Source organism: Grammomys surdaster, unplaced genomic scaffold, assembly GCF_004785775.1.
Source record: "Grammomys surdaster isolate TR1022 unplaced genomic scaffold, NIH_TR_1.0 126271, whole genome shotgun sequence".
NCBI lineage: Eukaryota > Metazoa > Chordata > Mammalia > Rodentia > Muridae > Grammomys > Grammomys surdaster.
Window position 1 is genome coordinate 5,905,501 of NW_021621071.1, and position 19,040 is coordinate 5,924,540.

General features: G+C 41.4%; 2 protein-coding genes across 4 annotated transcripts in view; one reads left to right on the forward strand and one right to left on the reverse strand.

The window, feature by feature from the left end:
• Ptprr (protein tyrosine phosphatase receptor type R) overlaps positions 1 to 19,040 on the forward strand; it is a 239,909-nt gene that overhangs the window by 83,084 nt on the left and 137,785 nt on the right. The gene's annotated exons all lie outside the window — the stretch shown is intronic.
• LOC114613669 (transcription initiation factor TFIID subunit 7-like) lies at positions 12,487 to 14,785 on the reverse strand. 3 transcript variants are annotated; one of them, XM_028759016.1, is made up of 2 exons: positions 13,661 to 14,785; positions 12,487 to 13,624 (listed from the first exon to the last, which is right to left on the reverse strand). In XM_028759016.1, exons 1-2 carry the CDS (start codon positions 14,459 to 14,461, stop codon positions 13,292 to 13,294), a joined length of 1,134 nt encoding a protein of 377 aa, XP_028614849.1. In that variant the 5' UTR covers positions 14,462 to 14,785; the 3' UTR covers positions 12,487 to 13,291. The 3 variants fall into 3 exon arrangements, with proteins under 3 accessions (XP_028614849.1, XP_028614850.1, XP_028614848.1); XM_028759017.1 differs by having other exon boundaries at positions 13,292 to 13,603; positions 13,661 to 14,461; XM_028759015.1 differs by having other exon boundaries at positions 13,292 to 14,461.

A 19,040-nucleotide genomic window follows, 5' to 3' on the forward strand; every position in this document is an offset into this window, starting at 1 on the left:
ACTTTGAGCCTAGACAAGGGGTTCTCAACCTGTGGGTCTAGACCCTTTCATGGTTGACTTCTGTTACAGGAGTCACATATTGGATATCCTGCATACCAGATATTTACCTATGGATTCATAACTAGCAAAATTATGAAGTAGCAATGAAGCAATTTCTGGTTGGGAGTCACACAGCATGAGGAACTGTATTCAAGGGTCACGGCATTTGGAAGGTTGAAAAGCACTGGACAAGATGCTCTCTGACAGCTTTCCATGCTTCTAGTTAGGTGAAGCTAGTGCTATATTAAGCTTATCTCTACAACAGGTTTTATGTGAACATTAAAAAAAAAAATGCTAGGTCAGATAAAGCGATGTGTGATAGATGGGCATTACAGAGAATAAAGATAGCCCAAGACAATCCAGCTAGGGACTGAGCCCACAGCAGCACCGAGCTGCAGCTTTTGGAAGGCAAACCCCTGTAGACAGAGCCTTGACCTTCCACTTCGCAACAGTCAGAAGCTGGCCTGTTTGATTTGCCAACATCACTTGCACATTACTGTTGACTATTGTATTTGAGGCCTCTGACGTGCAGAAGGACAGCCCAAGGAAATCCCCCATCAGTGAATCACAGAACTTCCAGCATGTATGAAAGCCACAGCAGCCTGAATCAGTGATCCTTCAGTGAACAAGAAATTCTGCCCTATTCTTCTGACCTATTCCAGGTATTAAGAAGAACAGATTTGGTGGAATAAGGTTGTATTTATTTAAGTCTTAGAGAAGAAATCTAAAGTTCTTGAAGGAAATTTGTTCCAGAACACGTTAAAAGTGAACAGTGGTATGTGCGGAGAGTCAGCCCCGGGCTTTAACATAATTAGGGTGCTCCAAGAAGCAGCCCCAGTTGAAGTAGCAAGCTCTACACTGGCAGACTTCCCGATGTTAAAAGAAAGGCTAAGCTAGGTACGAGCAATACATAGCGGGAGAGTCAGTGGCTATAAAAGTGACTAGAAATGAGGAAGGCTCTCTTAGGAACTGAGAAAGCTTCGTGTGACAACATGCAGGCATCCCAAAAGGGCAGGTCTAACTGGACACCTTGCCTTCTGTCCTCCGGGGGACAGAAGCCGTTCTTCAGAGCGCCAGCCAAAGAGAAAATGATGACCCCGTTCATGGTCTGTTCTCTGTTTTACAGAGTTTGTCAAAACAGAACTCTCCACTCTTGAAGGAAGCCAGGCACTTTACAGCTGCTGAGAGACACTGGCGCCCTGATTGCCTGTGATTATGCCTTCCCAGCCTGCAGGCTCAGCGAATCCCCTTGCGCTGGCCATGGCTGTCCTGGTGCTTGCTTATTGAAAGGAACGAAATGAGGTTTTGAAGCGCTTAATTGGATGGCTGCTTTACCGTTGACTGATGACTACGACTGTTAGTAAATTAAGAGTATAGGGTTCAAAATAGCGAGACAGTGTCTTCTGAGGAATCGCCAATAAAACGCTTTTAACTTTGCTCCTACCACCAAATGCACAAATGAAAGTGAGCACTTGATACATGCAATAGTCTTTGTGTATGGCCCGATGAGGTTAAAAGTGTGGGGTCCTCTGTACAGCGTTCTACCCAGTGAAGTCATCCATGAACTCAAGCAGGTTATATAACCTCTCTGCTTCAGTTTTGCCATCTATGAAGGAGGAAGAATACTGGTACTTTCTTCGTGTGGATCACTGGGATTATTTAAAGAGCTAGCAGAAGGCTTTAGTGACTAGCAGTTCCTTGACTATTTGCATCTATTGTATTGCTAGACCCTCAACCTAGAACTGACCTTAATACATGCATGTAATTAAAATGGTATAAAAGCACAAAGGAGGAGGGGGATGGGATGGGGGTTCTAGGGAGGGGAAATGGGGAAAGGGGATGACATCTGAAATGTAAATTGATAAAATAACCAACAAAAAATAAAATAAAAAGGCATGATAAAATGCTAGCAGGGATCCTGGCAGTGGTGGTGTATGCCTTTAATCCCAGCACTTGGGAGGCAGAGGCAGGCAGATTTCTGAGTTCAAGGCCAGCCTGGTCTACAGAGTGAGTTCCAGGACAGCCAGGGCTATACAGAGAAACCCTGTGTCAAAAAACCTAAAAAAAAAAAAATGCTAGCAGGGTTATTAGTAGGAACATAAAAGGAATATAGGCTATACATTATCTCCTAGAAATTTATCAGCATCATTGGATTGTGGTGGCACAGGAGGATATCCTTTACCTTTCATACAGATGATATTATAGCCTTCGTCCTCAAGGAATATCTGATGATAGCAAGAATATTTATGCACAGCCTGGAAGATCAAACTTCACAGCATAGCGGAATTCAACAAATACCCTGGCACGTTCCTGTTCCTTTTTACAAAGGAAGGTATCAGGGCTAGTGAGGTGGCCCAGTGGGTAAAGCCACTTGCCATCATGTCTGACAACCTGAGTTTGACCCACGAGAGAGAATCTGCTTTTGCAAATTGCCATCTGACCTTCACATATTCCCTGTGACCCTGCGTGTGCATGCATACACAAACACGCTTCAATACACAGATGTACTAAACATTTTACTTAAAAAGGAAGAGGTGTGTGTGTGTGTGTGTGTGTGTGTTCTGTTGGAGTGCCATAAAAAAGCTCTTGACCCAGTGATTTGTATTTGGGTAGGTACTTAATAAATATCTATTATGACTTTGAAAAATATAAAAGTAACTAGCAGTAGATTATCTATTCTCAATCAGATATGTCATTTATCAATGACACATTTATCAATAAGCACTCTCATCTGACAGTGGGCAACGTGGGTAAGGTCTCTACCTTCATGGAGCCTGGACTAGTGTATGGATGTGGGTATCTCATAGCTACCTCCCTTGAACTGTTCCAAGTATGTCGCTTAAATGTGCAGTGCCAACTAAGGACCCTTCCTTCCTTGCAATCTCCATGTTTATTCTGGCAGACTACATACTGCTACCTGCCAGCATCTTCTGGCAGCAGCACAGTGCTGTCAGCCTCAGCCGTTAAGGCGTCAGTGGCACTCTCTGAGGTGATGCCCACAGCCTTACAGCTCACAAGATAATGAGAAAATCTGGGGAGGCTGATGCTGGTCCCAAATATCCCGTGCCCTTCTCTGTAAACTGATGACAAGACTTGTGGTTTCTTTTATTCTCTAAACTGTGGCTGTGGGATGACATTCTAGCACAGAAACTATGAGCTTGATTGTGCTATTTTTTCTGTGTAAGGGAAGCATTTCAGAAGGAGGTCTTCCTCAGACTAGGTCCCGGATACTGCCGTGAGCAGAACCCCTTTCTACACGCTGTTCCTGAGTGAAAAGTATTTCGTTTTTTAAGCTACTGTAAGGTTAGACTGGTTAGGCAATGCAACCTGCCCTCACTGTATACCACATACATGTACAAGTGTATCTCCCACCTCACCTTTTCTCGGGCCTGACACTGCCCCAGAATGTGTTTTTGGCTTGATTTTGTATTTTCTGTGACTCTGTGGGTAGATACTGACTTGCTGTTCCCTAGGAAGAAAATCTGAATATGAGAAATGAGCATAGAACCAAACTCTGAAGTTAAGGTCCAGCTCACCTACTCCTTTCTTTTGTAGCCTTACAAAGATCAACTAGCCATCTGAGCCTTAATTTACTTAAATAGGAGAAACAGTATTCAAGTATCTAATAAGCATGCCCCAAAGTAGAAGATCGTTTGAGTTCTTTACATCTCATGGATAGGCTCAACTACCTGATCCCATAATATGTTGAGCCTGTACCCCAACTGACTAACATATACACTTGAGAAAGTATGAGCTCCTTGGGTCTTGACTTCTAAGTAGAGCCCCAGGTCTTCTGCTGTGATTCCCCATATACTACTCAGTCCAAAAGAAACTTGACAGCTCTGTTTCAAGAGAACCGTTTGCTTCTGCCCAATTATATAGAACAATGATCTTTGAAAACCAATACCTGAGGGGAATAATCTTAGATCTGATCACTAAAATATACAGAATTCTGATTTAAAAAAAATAGATCCATTTAGCCCTAAGTTACATTCATGCATGTTTCAACATCATACAAACACAATGACTTGGAGTAGCCTGAAGATTCCTCCAGCCTTGGGGAATTTGGGGCAGAGTTAGGGGTTAGGTGGGGTAGGTCATTTGTCCTTCACTACTGCCATGACCTCTCAAGTAGAATTCCTCACAATTTCTCCTTCTAGAAAATCTTACTTGGCAGTGTGAATTAGTTTAGATTCATTAATTCATCAAATATTTATTGATTGCCTAATATGTATATATTTGAGTCACTTTCTGGACATGAGGTAGGTATGTTACTACCCATATGAAGCTTGCATCTACATGTCTGAGGGAAGCTGTGTTTGGGGACATATCCATGTATTTACGCTACAAAGACCTTCAGGATCTGAAGAACATTGGGGATGTTTTGACAAATTTGATTAACGTCTAGAGAAAAAAAATATTAGGAAGCATGAAAACTAGCTTCTGAGTTCAACCCCTCCCCCAACATGTGAAAAATAAATGATTTTGTAAAATTGTATTATCAGTTGGTTAATTTCATTTTTAAAAATTAGGACAAGTTGCCTTAGATGTGCCTATGCACTTGCTGCAGACTTAGAGGAGATCTTACCGTCTGAACGAATGCAGAAAGCTAATCACAGTCTTCCACGTAAGAGCAGCATGAGGTACCGTGCTCAACGTGTGTGTGAAAGATGATAGATACTGAGATACAGGCCTGACTTTGCCAAAAGTAAACCTTAGAAGGCGGCCCTGTAAGCATGCTTTCTGTAATCACTGAGCCTGAGAGCTATGGAAATGGACAGAGAAATATTTATATGAAACCAGTCAATGTATAGTTCTTTACATTTGAAAATATTGTCTTTTACTACTTATTCTATTCTGCACAAATAATAAATAAATAAATAAATAAATGGAAAGAAAAATGGCTACTCATAATTAATCTTTGAGTTGTATGAGTTCATATAATAACTACCTATGACTAGAGACACGTTTTTCTGATAAGGTCATATTAATCAGTTTGAGAGTTGAAGGATTAGAAATATAAATAAAAATGGAAGTTCTCAAAGGAGAAAGGGGCCAACAAAGAGGAGAAAAGAAGATAATGAAAATCAAAGAGGGTTTGGTAGTGACATTTACGTTGAGCTACGATTGCCTCTTGACTGCATAGGTATTTTGTGTCTTACACAAAATTGTGTATATGTGATTACCATAGGAGATAAGGCTTGCCTTTATTTACTTAGTGTCATACTCATGCCCATTCATAAGTTGAGACCCAACCCTTATTGTGATGGTTTGCAGATTGGGGGATTTCCATAGCTGATGAGTCCATGAGGGCAGAGTCATCCTGAATAAGGTGTTCTTGTAAGAAAGGTTCTGCAGAGCTCCCTGTGCTTTCTGTTATGTGAAGTGACAGTTGGAAGCCAACTCTCTAGGAACCAGGAACTAGTATGGTAATTTTCTGTATTAGCCCCAGTAGCAAAGCCTTCTCTGAATTAGATCCCTATGTGTTTTGCATCAAAATGTATTTTGGGAGCTGGACATACATGGACCTTGCCTTTCTGTACGTTCCATCCTGGTGCAGAATATATACAATCTACAACTAAACACTTGAATAAGATTATAGATTAGTATGTCACGAAGGTGGTATTAGAAGGAACCATATCTGGTACAATGCTAATGTAGGCAGGAGAAAAGGGCAAGGAGAGGCAAGCCTAAAGAGTCAACGTTGAACAGAAGTCAGAGCCATGAAAAGCTTATCATGGAGAGCTCGAAACAGAAGAACATTTTATAGTGGGGACCAAGGAAGTGGCAAAGCCCCTAAGACAGGGATGAGTCCAAAGAAGAGAAGGCAGGATGTATCATTGGAAAGCAGGATTAAAGTGTGGTGCAGGCAGGTGTCAGAGCACACAGATCCTAGAAGATGTTGGCAAGGTTTAAAAGTTTCTTTCTGGATCAAATGAATCAGCAAAAAGCACTAGGCAAGAGATCAACGTGTGAAGCAAAGGGCTAATGAATTCAGTATTTTATCGTCACTTCTATTCCTGAATATTCCTGAAATCGACTTGCATTTTCCAATACATGGCCAACCACTCTGAGTGGACTTAAAAGGAAGAGGAACAGACACTGCAAACCAGAACTCTTACAAAGGAAACCTGGGGTGAACATTTTATTCCTTCTGCTTTTAATGGAACCCAGCATTTTTAATGGAGAATAAAAAGATTGTATTCTTAGCTGGATATTATTTGCAGAAAGCATCTCCTACAAGTTATTAGACAGTTAAAGGAGCTTCAAGAAGAGGAGTTGGAAACAGGAGGCAGGGTGGGGCTCATTAGCACAGGTGTCCTGCTGTACTGCTCTACCCGGTCTTCTACAGCAGGGTGTGAAGAGACGAGTGTGAATGCCCATGTTCCCACCTCCTTCTCACCTTCCCCATTATCACCACTCCATTTGCACCTCACTCCTTCTCTTTCACCTTATTAGCAAGCACAGTTCCATTCCCAGTTAATTGAAGGAGAGGTGTTACCAACAATCTCTCCGTCTACTACAGTTCCCCATCTTTCTTTCCCTGCCCCCTCTATCCCCTGTGCCTACTCCCTCTCTCCTTAGTTTCTAGCAAGCTTCATTCAGAATTTCATAAAGTCGCAGATAAAAAAAATGTTTAAAACCCCCAATAATAAATATATTATATATACATAATATATACACTCTTTTTCTTCTCTTTTTTTTCTGAGATAAGATCTCCCTGTGTAAACCAAGCTATCCTTGAATTGAGGGATCTGCCTACCCCCGCCTCCCTAGTGTTGGGATCAAAGGATCAAAGGTGTGCACTACCTTGTGTGACCAGGAGGCCCTTCCCAAGCTAAGGGACACATTCTTACAGGAACTTTAAAGCATCAATATAAAAAATAGTCAAATGTTTCCTATTCCAAAAAACATGAGAATAAGAAACTGTGGGGTGGCAGCCAACGTTTTCCATGGTTATTTCATATTGGGTGTCTTTAGCACTAGCCCCACATTTGGGGAGACCCATCATTGATTTGCACTGTGCAGTTTCCTGGTAGGGATTTGAACTGGAGCGATTCGTGTGTGCAACAAGGTAATGGCAGGAATCAATGTTCAATGTTCAATGTTGATCAATGTTCTCAAGCTGTCTGGACTGGAATCCTACCTCCATCCCCCTCTAGGAGAATTTAGGTGATCACTTCGCCCTTTTACCAACTTTGCTTTACTATAAACTAGAATAAAAATACTGTGTCCCTGCTGGGGTTGAGAGGGATAAATATAGAAAAGTGCTTTGGATAGTACATGAGAATAGCCCAATACTATATGACGTCAGTGATCACTAACCCTACAAACTCATAGTTGTCAGTATGGCAAGTGACAATTATCCTTGGTCCTAATAGGATTCTGTTCCTCACCCTTGGTCTAATACATATGATCTCTGGTCAAGTCACTGCCAAATATTTGACAACAGGCCCTTGCTCTCCAGCAGTGGGTTAAAAGAATACAAAGACCCAGCAGCTAACCCCACCGGCCACGTTGTGGTTCTCCAAGGACCAGCCCACTGCTGAGGCCACAGATGCTCAAGAGCACCTTAATCCATTTGTCTAGGCCTTGCTCAAATATAGATGGATGGTGTTTTTCACCTGAATGAACGTTCTGCTAAGATACTCAGATACTATTGTTTCAAAACCTTTGGGCACACACACACCCCATTTTTTTAATAGAGATGTTAAAATTTAATGTTCAACAATCCTTTATCTTTTCAAAGCACTTAATAGGAATTTTGCTAGTTAAAATACTTGTTGAATGTCTACTATATGTTGAAACATAAGAGTTAATAATAAAACAGAGTGACTGTGCAAACCTGCTCATCATTAACAACACAGGATGTTGAATGATAGGGGAAGACAAAGGGACATGGTGAGGCCACAGACAAGAATCCAGGAGCTGCATTCCTGTGGGATCTTCCAGCCTGGAGCAGAGAAGCAACCCCAGGCTTCTATGGATTCGAGCTCTGTGGATGCGCCCACCACCCTCTCCTCACTGTGTTGTTTCCTCTGCTGCTTTCCCTTCACCATCCTGGCCACTTCAGAGCTGCACTCACAGGCTGGGGACTTCAGCTGGCTCATGATCAAGCAGGTGAGCAGCCGCTTTACGTGACCTTGTCGTCTCAGACCTTGGAGTCTTCTCCTGGGGAAGAATCTATCCCCTAGACACCTCCCTTGGCTTATGTATTGCCGGAAAGGGCAGATTTCACGCTTCTCCCTACACTATGGGCAGTCTAGTAAGGAAGCTCAAGTTCTAAGCAGAGAGGGTAGAAAGCAGCCTAACTGGTGCAAGCTGTACAAAGAACAATAGTAATATCAATAATATCAAGTGTGAGGCATGATTAACACATAGAAGAAGAGCTGACAACTTAACCTCTGGCTTCGAGTTTACTGCCGAGTACTTTTTCTGCTAGTCACTACTACACTGTTCTGTCCTGCCTGGGGCAAGATGAACTTCCAGTACCCTTCATAATTTCCTTGTTATAATTGCACATGTAATTGTGCAGAATAACAATATTCAATCGTAGCAATGCCTCTCTATTCTGTCTCGTTCTTAACTAAAAGATGGTCTAAACCTTCTGAAGAGTAAGGTGGAATAGTTCCGCCCTGTGATCTCAGCACTGGGGAAGTGGCCCAGGATCATCAGAAGTCTAAAGCCACTGTGGCTATGCAGTGAGTCTGAAGCCAGTGTGAGCGACATGAGACTGTAGTCTTAAAAACAAAAGTGGGGATGGGAGACCGCTAAGGAATTACATAGTATTTTCTATGAATTTCACAAAGTAAAAATCCTGTGTGTGTGTGTGTGTGTGTGTGTGCGCGCGCGCGCTTTGCATTGCTACAGAGGATTGCAAAGAAAGTCTAAGAGAAAGGAATGTTCAAGTCCAAAAACGGTTAGTTTTGTTTTAGTTTTTGTACTGAGTTTTAGGGGAATATCCAAAGATTAAACACACACAATAAATGCTAAAAAAAAAAATCAAATTTACAGTCCTTATCACCTTCTCAGTGCTTGAATTCCAGACATAAGACACCATGCCAGGCATGCCAGGCATTAAGTGTATTAACACTAAACTCCACAGGACCAATGAATCACGAGATGAGAGGGTGCTTCAGTCACAGGCATATTAAGTCTGTGCCTTCTGAAAATGGTCAAGAGAACATTTTAAAAATGCTTTCTTTGGGGAGCACTTATTGAAGATTCTGCCTTCCTAGTCACAGATGGATTCAGTTAGCTTCCTTCCTCTACGTTCATTCAGTTCCTGTCTGGAAGGTGGGCGGAGTTATTTATATACATGTGAACAGGGAGGAGGGAGGCCTTCACAGCTTGCCATCTAATTGCATACAGAATTCTGGCACCTTTTGCTTGGCCCTTGGCTGCTTCCCCACACCGTGTCTGGTACTAGAGACATAAAATTATGAATAAACCAATAATTGGCCCAGTTTCTACAGTGCAGGACACATGTTTTTCATGAACATTAAAATTCAGGGTTTTTTTTTTTTAAATCTGAAAAAGAGTTAAACCTGGATTCTGACATTAATTTCCACTTGTCTTCCTCTTGGCAGAGTGGGTTGTTTATTTCTGTCACAGGGTAACATTAACTCCTTTTTTTTTTTTTTTTGCATATTCTGTAAAACCTAACTCATCTTTTAAAAAGAAAAAAAGAATCCCTTGCTGTCTTTACTATGCATTTATATGGATTCCAACTTATAATTCTAGTTGTCTTACAGTTTCAGTCATTTTCTGTGTTTCCTATTTTGGGGTTATGCTAAAAAGTCAGCTGTCAAATGCAGCCTTTCCTTATTTTTCTTTCAGATCTTGGATGCCAACTGGCTTGTATACATTGGTGCTCAATAATACATATTTTTATAGTAACCTCCCTAGAACTCTAGGATTGGTTCCCTCTCTTTGAATTTGAAATCCTACACATTAGTCACAGAAATCAGACATGTTGATATCTACTTTCTTCACTCCTTTCTACTCCTCCTCTTGGCACAGGCTCCAGGCTTGCTACCTCACTGCCAGCTCTCAGCATGTCAAACTTAGTACTGTAGCACATCAAGTTACTAAAAGCAATGACCACTTTTTAACATAATTTGCCTTTGCTTGAATATTGACAAATATGTCTCTTAAATATATTCCTTTCTTAAATATATTCCTCTCAGAATAAATATATTCTGACACCATCCTGGGTGGACAACAGCCTGCTAAGTTTCCCATCCATTGACATTTACTTTGGAAGTTTAAGTAGAGAAACATGAAACACTTTGAGGAACTGTGGGAACTTTTTTTTAGGACAACTGCATCGGTGTCAGAGCTACTGGTAGATCAAGCTTAACCCTACGGACAACAAAATCTATAGGCAATAGCAGGGTGATGGGCTAGAAAGAAGAAAGACAAGATATCAAGAGTGGTTGTGTGTTGGAAGAAGTAAACTGGTAAGAGCTCATGAGTGTTGTTGAGCATCTCTTATTTCACTCTCCATGTTGTTTACCTCAGGGCTCTACAGCTTGTCCATTTCATGTCTTAACCGTCCATCTCCTTCTCCAACTGCCTTTTCTTTAAAAATCTTCTTCTAAATAGCATACATAGAACTAAATAAATACACACACATACACACACAGACATACACACATACACACACACACACACACACACACACACACGACGACAGTGTTTGCATCTTACAAGATGCTTGGATTCTTTAGCTGTAATCTCAGGCAAGGTAAAACAAAGTTAAGATTGAAGTGACCCTTTTTAACAGTTGATGTTGCCCGGTAACCCCTCAAATCACTGTACACTGGCATGCTTGTGCTAATTTGATTCTACTGGTGATCCCAAACAGAATCTTAAAAATAAGTAAGATGAGGTGGAGAGTTCAGTTGTTAAACATGCATACTGCTCTTGAAGAGGACCCTGGTTCTGTTCCCTACAACTATGTAAGGCAGCTCAATCACTTGTAGCTCCAGCTCCTGGTGAATCTAATGACTTTGGCTTCCTTGGGTAGTTGTATTTGTGTGCATATATCTACACATAGACACACAATTAAAATCTATATAGATGTTATTTGACCGATATGGTCAATGTCATTACCTGCAACCTCCTTGAAATTATGACTCATGCTTCTTCATTGTAAGTGGTCCAGTACAGGAATACCTCGCTAAATATCTATTTGCAGAATCAAATCAAATTATAATCTTAAAGAAGTACCTTTTCTCATTAGAAACTAGAGAAAAGACACACTAAAACTGTTCGTTCAGGCATATCCCAGCACTCCATGGCTGAACTTGTGAGTTTGAAGTCACACTGGGCTAGAGGGTGAGATAATTGCCTTTTTAAAAACTGAAAAAAATTGTTTGACTTACCGTGGTTTATAGTAACACTAATAAGGCACAGTTAGAACTTCCTTCACTTTTCTTAAAGGAAATTTGTGTGGGCTGAATGTATGTGCTGTATGCTCACACGTGGTCCTTGGGTGTGTGCCTGTGTACGAGGCTGGAAGACAGGGAAGGATGCATAGTTTCCTGCTCTATTGCTCCAATCTTACCCTTGAAGCAAAATCTCTCACTGAACTTGCTCAAGGAGGTTTTCAGTTAACAAGCCCCAAAATTCTGGGCCCCCTACAGTGCTAAGGAAACAGATCCACACCTGGGTTTTTACCTGGCTCCTTGAATCCAAGTCTTCATGTCTGTTCAAGATATGCTTTTATATCTACTGTGCCATCTCCCAAGCCAGTAGTAATTATTTTAATGTGAAATCCTTCCATTTTATTCAACATCTGTTACTTCTAAGGTAATTTTGTATAGTCTTGATAAAAAAATTCCGTAATATGAAATAAAAGCTGAAAACCAACAATGACTTTAAAATCACTTTAAAATATATATTCCTAAACTTTAAATCTTGTTAACCCCCATTCTCCACAACGCTCTTCCAGATTACCAATTTTAATCTTTTTCATAATAACTGGTTTTCAAATAGCTTCAAATTTTCTTAAAAACATGAGGGTATCTAATTTGCCTTTTATTAGTATTCAGCGATGGCCCTTTTACACCCTCCCTCCTCACACCTTTCTCTCCCTTCTGCTTCTCCATCTGTTTTTGACAAATTCCTGTGTGTGTGTGTGTGCATGTTCCTCACATATGTCCAACACAAACTTACATTCTGATCAGAGAGAAAAGTGAGTGTATCATTAAGTCTAGAGAACTATAAATAGTTCCAAGTAACTAGAGTCATACAGTGATATACACTTGTAGGTGTCAAATACTGCTGACAAATGTATTTCCTAAAATATACTTTCTTAGGGGATATAGCACTGTATGAAAAACTACCTGCTGTTTCTTAAAATATGCCTTCTCAACTGACATTTTCCTTGCCTTTTCTCAGCCTACTAAACATTACTATGTACCAAAACATACAACAGAGTAGTCTGTAGTGATTCTTTCATTCTCATTCAAAAGAATTTATTTTTTGCTTAAAGAACACAGACTGTAAATACAGCTTTAAAACATCTCCCAGCAGCCCAGGGTTGGTAAGGAAGTCTTCATAGGCGTTACAGGCATCTGGCTTTTCCTAATCTGTTCTAATGGGGTTAGGACAGAGAGACTTACAATAATAAGGATAACAACCTATGCTGCAACTGCTAATGAACAAAAATCAGTTACATGCAAGGAAAGAACAAAAAAATCCCTGATCAGGAAAGTAGACTTTATACCTTAGCAGAATCTAGTATTGATTCTTTGTCTTGCTGTAGATCTAAGTAAACCAATGGATCCTGGAAGCTGCTATGTAACCCAGGCTGGTCTTGAATTTATGAATTATTCTGCCTAAACTTCTCAAGTGCTGAGATTACAGATATGGGCTGCCACACCTAGAAAATTGGCTTTTATCTATGTTGTAGCAAATACTTGAACAGTTTAAACGTATGCAAACTAGTAGTAGGTCCTTATAAGCTAAACTGTCTCCCTTTCTTAAGTACAGCAACCTAATATGATAAAATCATAATAGAGAAGCAATTCAGAGTTCTCAAATTAACCAAGAGAAGCCAAGCCCCATGATCAACTGGGACCTGTTACCACATTTTTTTATACTGCCTTTTCTACATGACTTTGTTCTTGAAACACTACAATCAGTGAAATGTTCAAAGAAACAAAAACAATTAATTCAAGATAAGGTAACTAGAGGGAAACAGTTTCACCAAGTCTTCAGTCTAGATGGTGGATTCAACGTTTTACTTCTTCAAAAAGTACTTCAGTTGTTCCTGTAGGGAAAGGATCTGTTCATACTTCTGCTTCTCCTGTAACTTCAGCTGTTCCAGCACAGACTGGAAATGACTCTTGAGGGTCGGGTTTTCCAATTTTCTGAGGAGATCTTTCTGTCTTTGTGCTTTGCCCTGAATCTCTTGGAGTTTTTTCTCCTTGGAATGGATCAGCTTCTGAATTCCCAGAATTATTGAACTGCTACTTTCATTAGCTTCGCACAAGCTAAACTCAATAAACTTGGCTTGTAGCTCTCTTTCCAGGACTTCTTCAGAATCATCTTCCTCTTCCTCTTCCTCTTCCTCCTCATCCTCCTCTTCTTCTTCCTCCTCCTCTTCAGCCTCTCCTTCCTCTTCATCCTCATCCTCTTCTTCCTCCTCTTTTTCTTCCTCCTCCTCCTCATCTTTATTCTCTTGATCATCTTTGCCACTGCTAGAATCACTGAACGAGCTCTGAGCCATAGCACATGCTGATGAGGGGTGACCACCTACTTCAGAGGGCAATGGAAGATGTGGAGTGCAGGTTTGACTTTGTACTGCCTTGGTTTCATCCTCAACAACGATTTCCCATCGGCTGCTGATGGCTTCGGCGTCTGAGCGCAGCAACCTCTTCACTTCCTTTTCCACATCTTTGGAATCAACGTAGCCACCACGGCTTTCCTCGTTTTGCTTCGTATCAGGGTGCTTTTTGGTTGGTTTCCGAAACCGTTTCTTCCTGACATTCTTAAGTGGTGGAGTAATGCCGTGCTTCCAGATGTAGTTTTCCTCTGCTTCCCTTTCTTTTCCCGCTACAGTAGCACCAGCAGACGTAGCTGGCTCTTCTGGGGAAGAGTGGCGATCACCATCGGCGCTGCACAGAAGCATCTGGGAAACATCTGCTGTCTTATAGAAGGTTTTCCTATCGTACGTTTTCAGGCTTCCGATAACGCAAGGCAAATCAACAAGCTTGGCAGACAGCGAGACGTCATCCACCTGAACGATGGCGTGCCGTGAATCGGGAGACAAGTCAATTTTCAGTTTATCCCTCATGGCGGCATTTCCAGAACGGATGATCTTCCTGACGGTCGAAGCATGTTCCGGGGGCAGACGCAGTATGAACTGGTTCTCCAGTTCGTGAGGGAGTTCATCTGGGCTTTTGCTCATCTTGGCTCTCTGGCCTATCCGCGCCAGGACTGACGTGAGGCTGTGCGGCCTGGGCTTGACCTTCCTTTCCTCTGTCCTGGGAGGGACAGGGACGGGGGCTTTGGCCGAGGCCTGAGGGATCTGAGGGCTGACGCGAGGGCGAGGCCTCGGGGAGTCTGTCCCGAATGCGTAGGATTAAAGTCTGAACAGGTAGGATCGGTCAGCACGCTGGCCCCTGGCACCTCACACGCGTGCCCCGGCCACTAGGCAGGCAGCCAGCCTCTAATGGCTTCCTTACACCGCGGCAGGCTTCGGTGGCCTCCCGGTGCCTCCACTTTGGGCCTCACAGCCTCCTCGTACCTCTGCTTGCCTCTACTCCTCCACAGTCCTCCACAGTCCTCCACAGTCCTCCGCGGGCCTCGCGGCCTCCCTGAGCCTCCCGACGCCACCTCAGGCCTCGCAGCCTCCCTGGACCTCAGGACACCACCTCAGGGCTCGCAGCCTCCACATACCTCTCTGTGCCTCTGTCCACTCCTCCACGGTTCTCCACGCGCCTCCCTGAAGCCTCAGTCGTCCTCCCAAGTCCTCCTCGGTCCTCCCGGGCCTCCGCAGGCCTCTGGCAGCTGCTTAACGGACAGCAGCGAGCCTCGAGTCCGCAAGCGCGCTCCGCCACATGGACCGGAACTGACGCCGGGCAGGCACTTCCGGTCACAGGCCTCCGAGAGGAAGACCGAAGCATCTAAAGCCGACTGGTTCCACCTCGGGGTGCGGGGGACCTTCCGGCTGCCGGGTTGCTTCGGTGTTCTTTTGTGTGTGTTTCTTCTTTTATTGTTTTTTTTTTTGTTTTTTTTTTGTTTTTTTTGTCACTTAATGCCGCAAACCCTGTGACGTACTTGGGTGTTCCTTGAGCTTGTCGGTTGGCCGGAACTGCCCGCCGACTCCTGGAATCTTCACCAAGCCCCATTCCTCAGCCATTTATTTATTTATTTATTTATTTATTTATTTATTTATTTATTTATAGTCTTTTCAAGGAGGGCAGGGGGCTATTAGGTTCAGAGCTAGCTAGCAATGTCCCAATCTAAACAGCAGCGGATTATTCCAGAGGCCACAAATATGGAGAAGGGGGTAGGGACCTTTCTTAAAACAACCACTTCAGCATGGTGTAAGTTGTAAATGCCAACCTGAAAGAATTTTTACTTAACATTGGGGTCTGTTAGCTGTTAACTATAGGAATGGCACAATGCCTCTTTACCCCTAAACAGTGCTGGATCACAGAAACAAAACAAACAAACAAACAAAAAATACAGAGTTCTCTTTTCATCGTCAAAGAACAACTACTAACTTCTGGAAAATAAAAATATTTTACCTCTGGTAAATTACTATTACCCAACCTATAATTCCTAGTTGTTTCTAGACAGGCCTTTATAGAGAAAAAGAAACAGGAGGGGGGAGATGTAGTGAGAGCATGAATCTATAAGCCAGCGGGGCTTCTTCTTGTTTTTTTCTCTTGGAAAATGAGGACGATCTACAAATACGTGACTTTTTATTTTACTTTTCATATATCTTGACTTTTAAATTTTTTTAACTTTTTAAGGACAGGTACATATTACAAATGCTGGCAAGCTTCACAAACACATTAAATACATGCTGCTGCTGAATGGACTTTTGAATTGCCTTACTTTCTCCTTCCATTATCCTGAAGTAAAAAGCAGTGTGGCAGCCATTTATTTTGTTCACTCTCCCACATGGCAGTGGATAATGTTTGTGAATTATTTTGAAGACCTACTATAACACTGTTCTTGGTGAGAGACTCTATGAATAAACTGTGGTCGTTGATCACTATGTATCTGTGAATACTATAAAGCGCAAAAATCAAGAAGCTGTATAAAATATATAATATTATATATATTTTATACAATAAAATATCTATAATCCGTAATTTCAAAGAAACTCAATTTTGTTACTTAGTTTGTATAACTCAAATATCACAACTGAGAAAATGAAAATAAATTATTTCGAAGGGAAATGGAAAGAATAGAGGATCTCACAGCCCAGGCTAGCCTAAAAAGAAACACGTAGTAGCTAAGAATAATCTCTAAGTGTGCACTACCATATGTAATTTCATATTTCCTAAGCATTATTAATAGAAATTACTCTGATAATTTCAAAGGTTTGGTTATATAGTCAGATTTTTTAAAGCATTTTATTATCTAATGTGATGATATATATAAAATACACACAGACACACACACTATTTCAACAGAAAGCTGAGGCAAACGTAATCAAAGGAAGGACTAAGGTCCAGTCCCATCAAGCACCTGAACCTGGTAACTTTGGTCACTTGGTTATATATGTTCAGACTCAAGGATATGAAAAAGGGGTGGTGGAATCTCCCTCCGTGACTAAGGAAAGCAACTGAGGTCAGGCATGTTTCAGGGGGTTCCAGAGAGGTTATTGTATAAAGCAGTGAAGGTGAGAACTGGATTATGTTGGAGACCTCAAGATTTTAGAGATTCCAGAACTGTGGGATGCCTGCCAAGAAATGCTGCAGACAGGGCGTGGAAACAGTCCAAGAAAGAGAAGTCTAAAGAGTACGTTGACATCAAACATGGTGATGTAGAACATGGTGACTGGAACTTGCCCTACCGGTTTTCAATCTGGTCCAGTATTTCCTTATATGGCCCCCTTCTTGCCAGTTTGGAATGGTAATATATATTCTAAACCATTGTATGTTGGAAGTATGTGATCTGTGTTTTGACTTTGCTCCAGAACCTACTTCCTTGACACCATGCTCCCTGCCAGAATTATAGTGAACTAAATCCTCTAAAACTGTTAGCCTGCTCCCAGATAAATGCTTTCTTTCATATAAGAGCTGTCTTGGCCATGGTGTCTCTTCACAGCAACAGAACAGTGACTAAGATACATAATTTTATGTAACAAATAACATATTAATATTTTATGCAGATGTAAAGTTTACTCAAAAAGAAAATTCTAAAACACCCAATGAGAATAGACACACATAACATTTCTACTGATCTTTCTTTACTTTGGTGAAACATGTTGTATGTTTACTGTACTATTCTGACCTCAATCCAATACTTCCCTATGAGACTGAACTCTATGATGCTTTATTATCTATTTCAGCTATTGTTTTTCTGGTGCTAACTACTATAGTAATAGACCTGTTTAAATTTGATTTTTTCCAGGAATGCTCATTTTCTTATTTGCATATACATCTCGGCAGAGGTCATTTTCTTGGGTTACACTTACTCACTTCGTATTTGTTTATAAATATTTGTCTGACACTGCATGATAGTTTTATCATTTGTAATGAAATTGTAGATAAGAAGCTTCAGGAAACACTTGTGCTAGAGATAAAGTGTGTTGAGTTAAAAAAGTGACTAAGTGGAAAACTATTTTTACCACAGGCAATACCACCCACCCAGTCCGCCTTAAGAGGAGGATTTCACACGCTAAAAAAAATAGAGATAATTCAGGAAAGAGCATCCTTCTAAATTAGTTGTAATTTCACATTCAATGCAATGTGATAAAGAAACAGGGAAGAGCCAGCTAAAATCAATGTATGCATCTGTCAAGCAGTTATAAAACTGCCTCAGCGATAACACATAGAAAATAGCCACATTATTCACTGCATGAAGGCAGAGCTTATATACTTTTGCTGATATTTCAAACAAATGTTGATGGTTTAATGAGTAGGTGATGTATTTTTTTTCTTTTTGAGAGAGAGAGAGAGAGAGAGACAGAGAGAGACAGAGAGAAAGAGAGACAGAGAGATGCTTGAGTGCTTAAAGGTATGCATGCAGATGCCAGAGAAAGAAATGGGTGTCTTCTTTTATCACTTTCTGCCTTATTTTTCCTATTTACATTTATTTATTTAATGTGTGTGTGTGTGTGTGTGTGTGTGTGTGTGTGTGTGTGTGTGTGTGTAAGGATGCTCACATGCCTGTGTGTGCCTGAGTATACCATGAATCCATACTGAAGTCAGAGAATAGCTTATGGAAGTTAGTTTTCTCTTTCCACTATGTGGGTCTCAGGGATCATAGATTCAGACCAACAGTCTTGGTGGTAAGTACCCACTACTAACTGAGCCTTGTCACCTACCTGCCACCATTTTTTTAAACAATACTATTTTTTATTTTTGTGATTATACTTGCACTATTTCCATTTCCCTGTTCCTTTTCTCCCTCAAAACTCTACCATGTGCCACTCTGCTTGTTCTCTTTCAAACTCATGCTCCCTCTTTTTAAATTTTTGTTGTTGTTGTCATCGTTGTTGTTGTGTGCTCCTTAACATACAAATCCAACCTGTTTTGTCCATATAATGTTGCTTGTACATATGTGCTTTCAGAGCTGACCATTTGGTTTGGATGACCAGTTGGTGTGCTCCTCCCTGGGGAAGACTATTTGTCCCGTGCTCGGCATGCCTTAGTTGCCTGTAGTTATTTGTTAAGGGTTGAAACCTCGTGAGCTTTTCTCCTCTCATGTTAGCATGTCTATTGACATCACCCTTGTTCAGGTCATGCTAAGGCAGCCATGTTGGTGAGACTTCATGAGCGTAGTTTCTGACTTTTCTAGGAGAC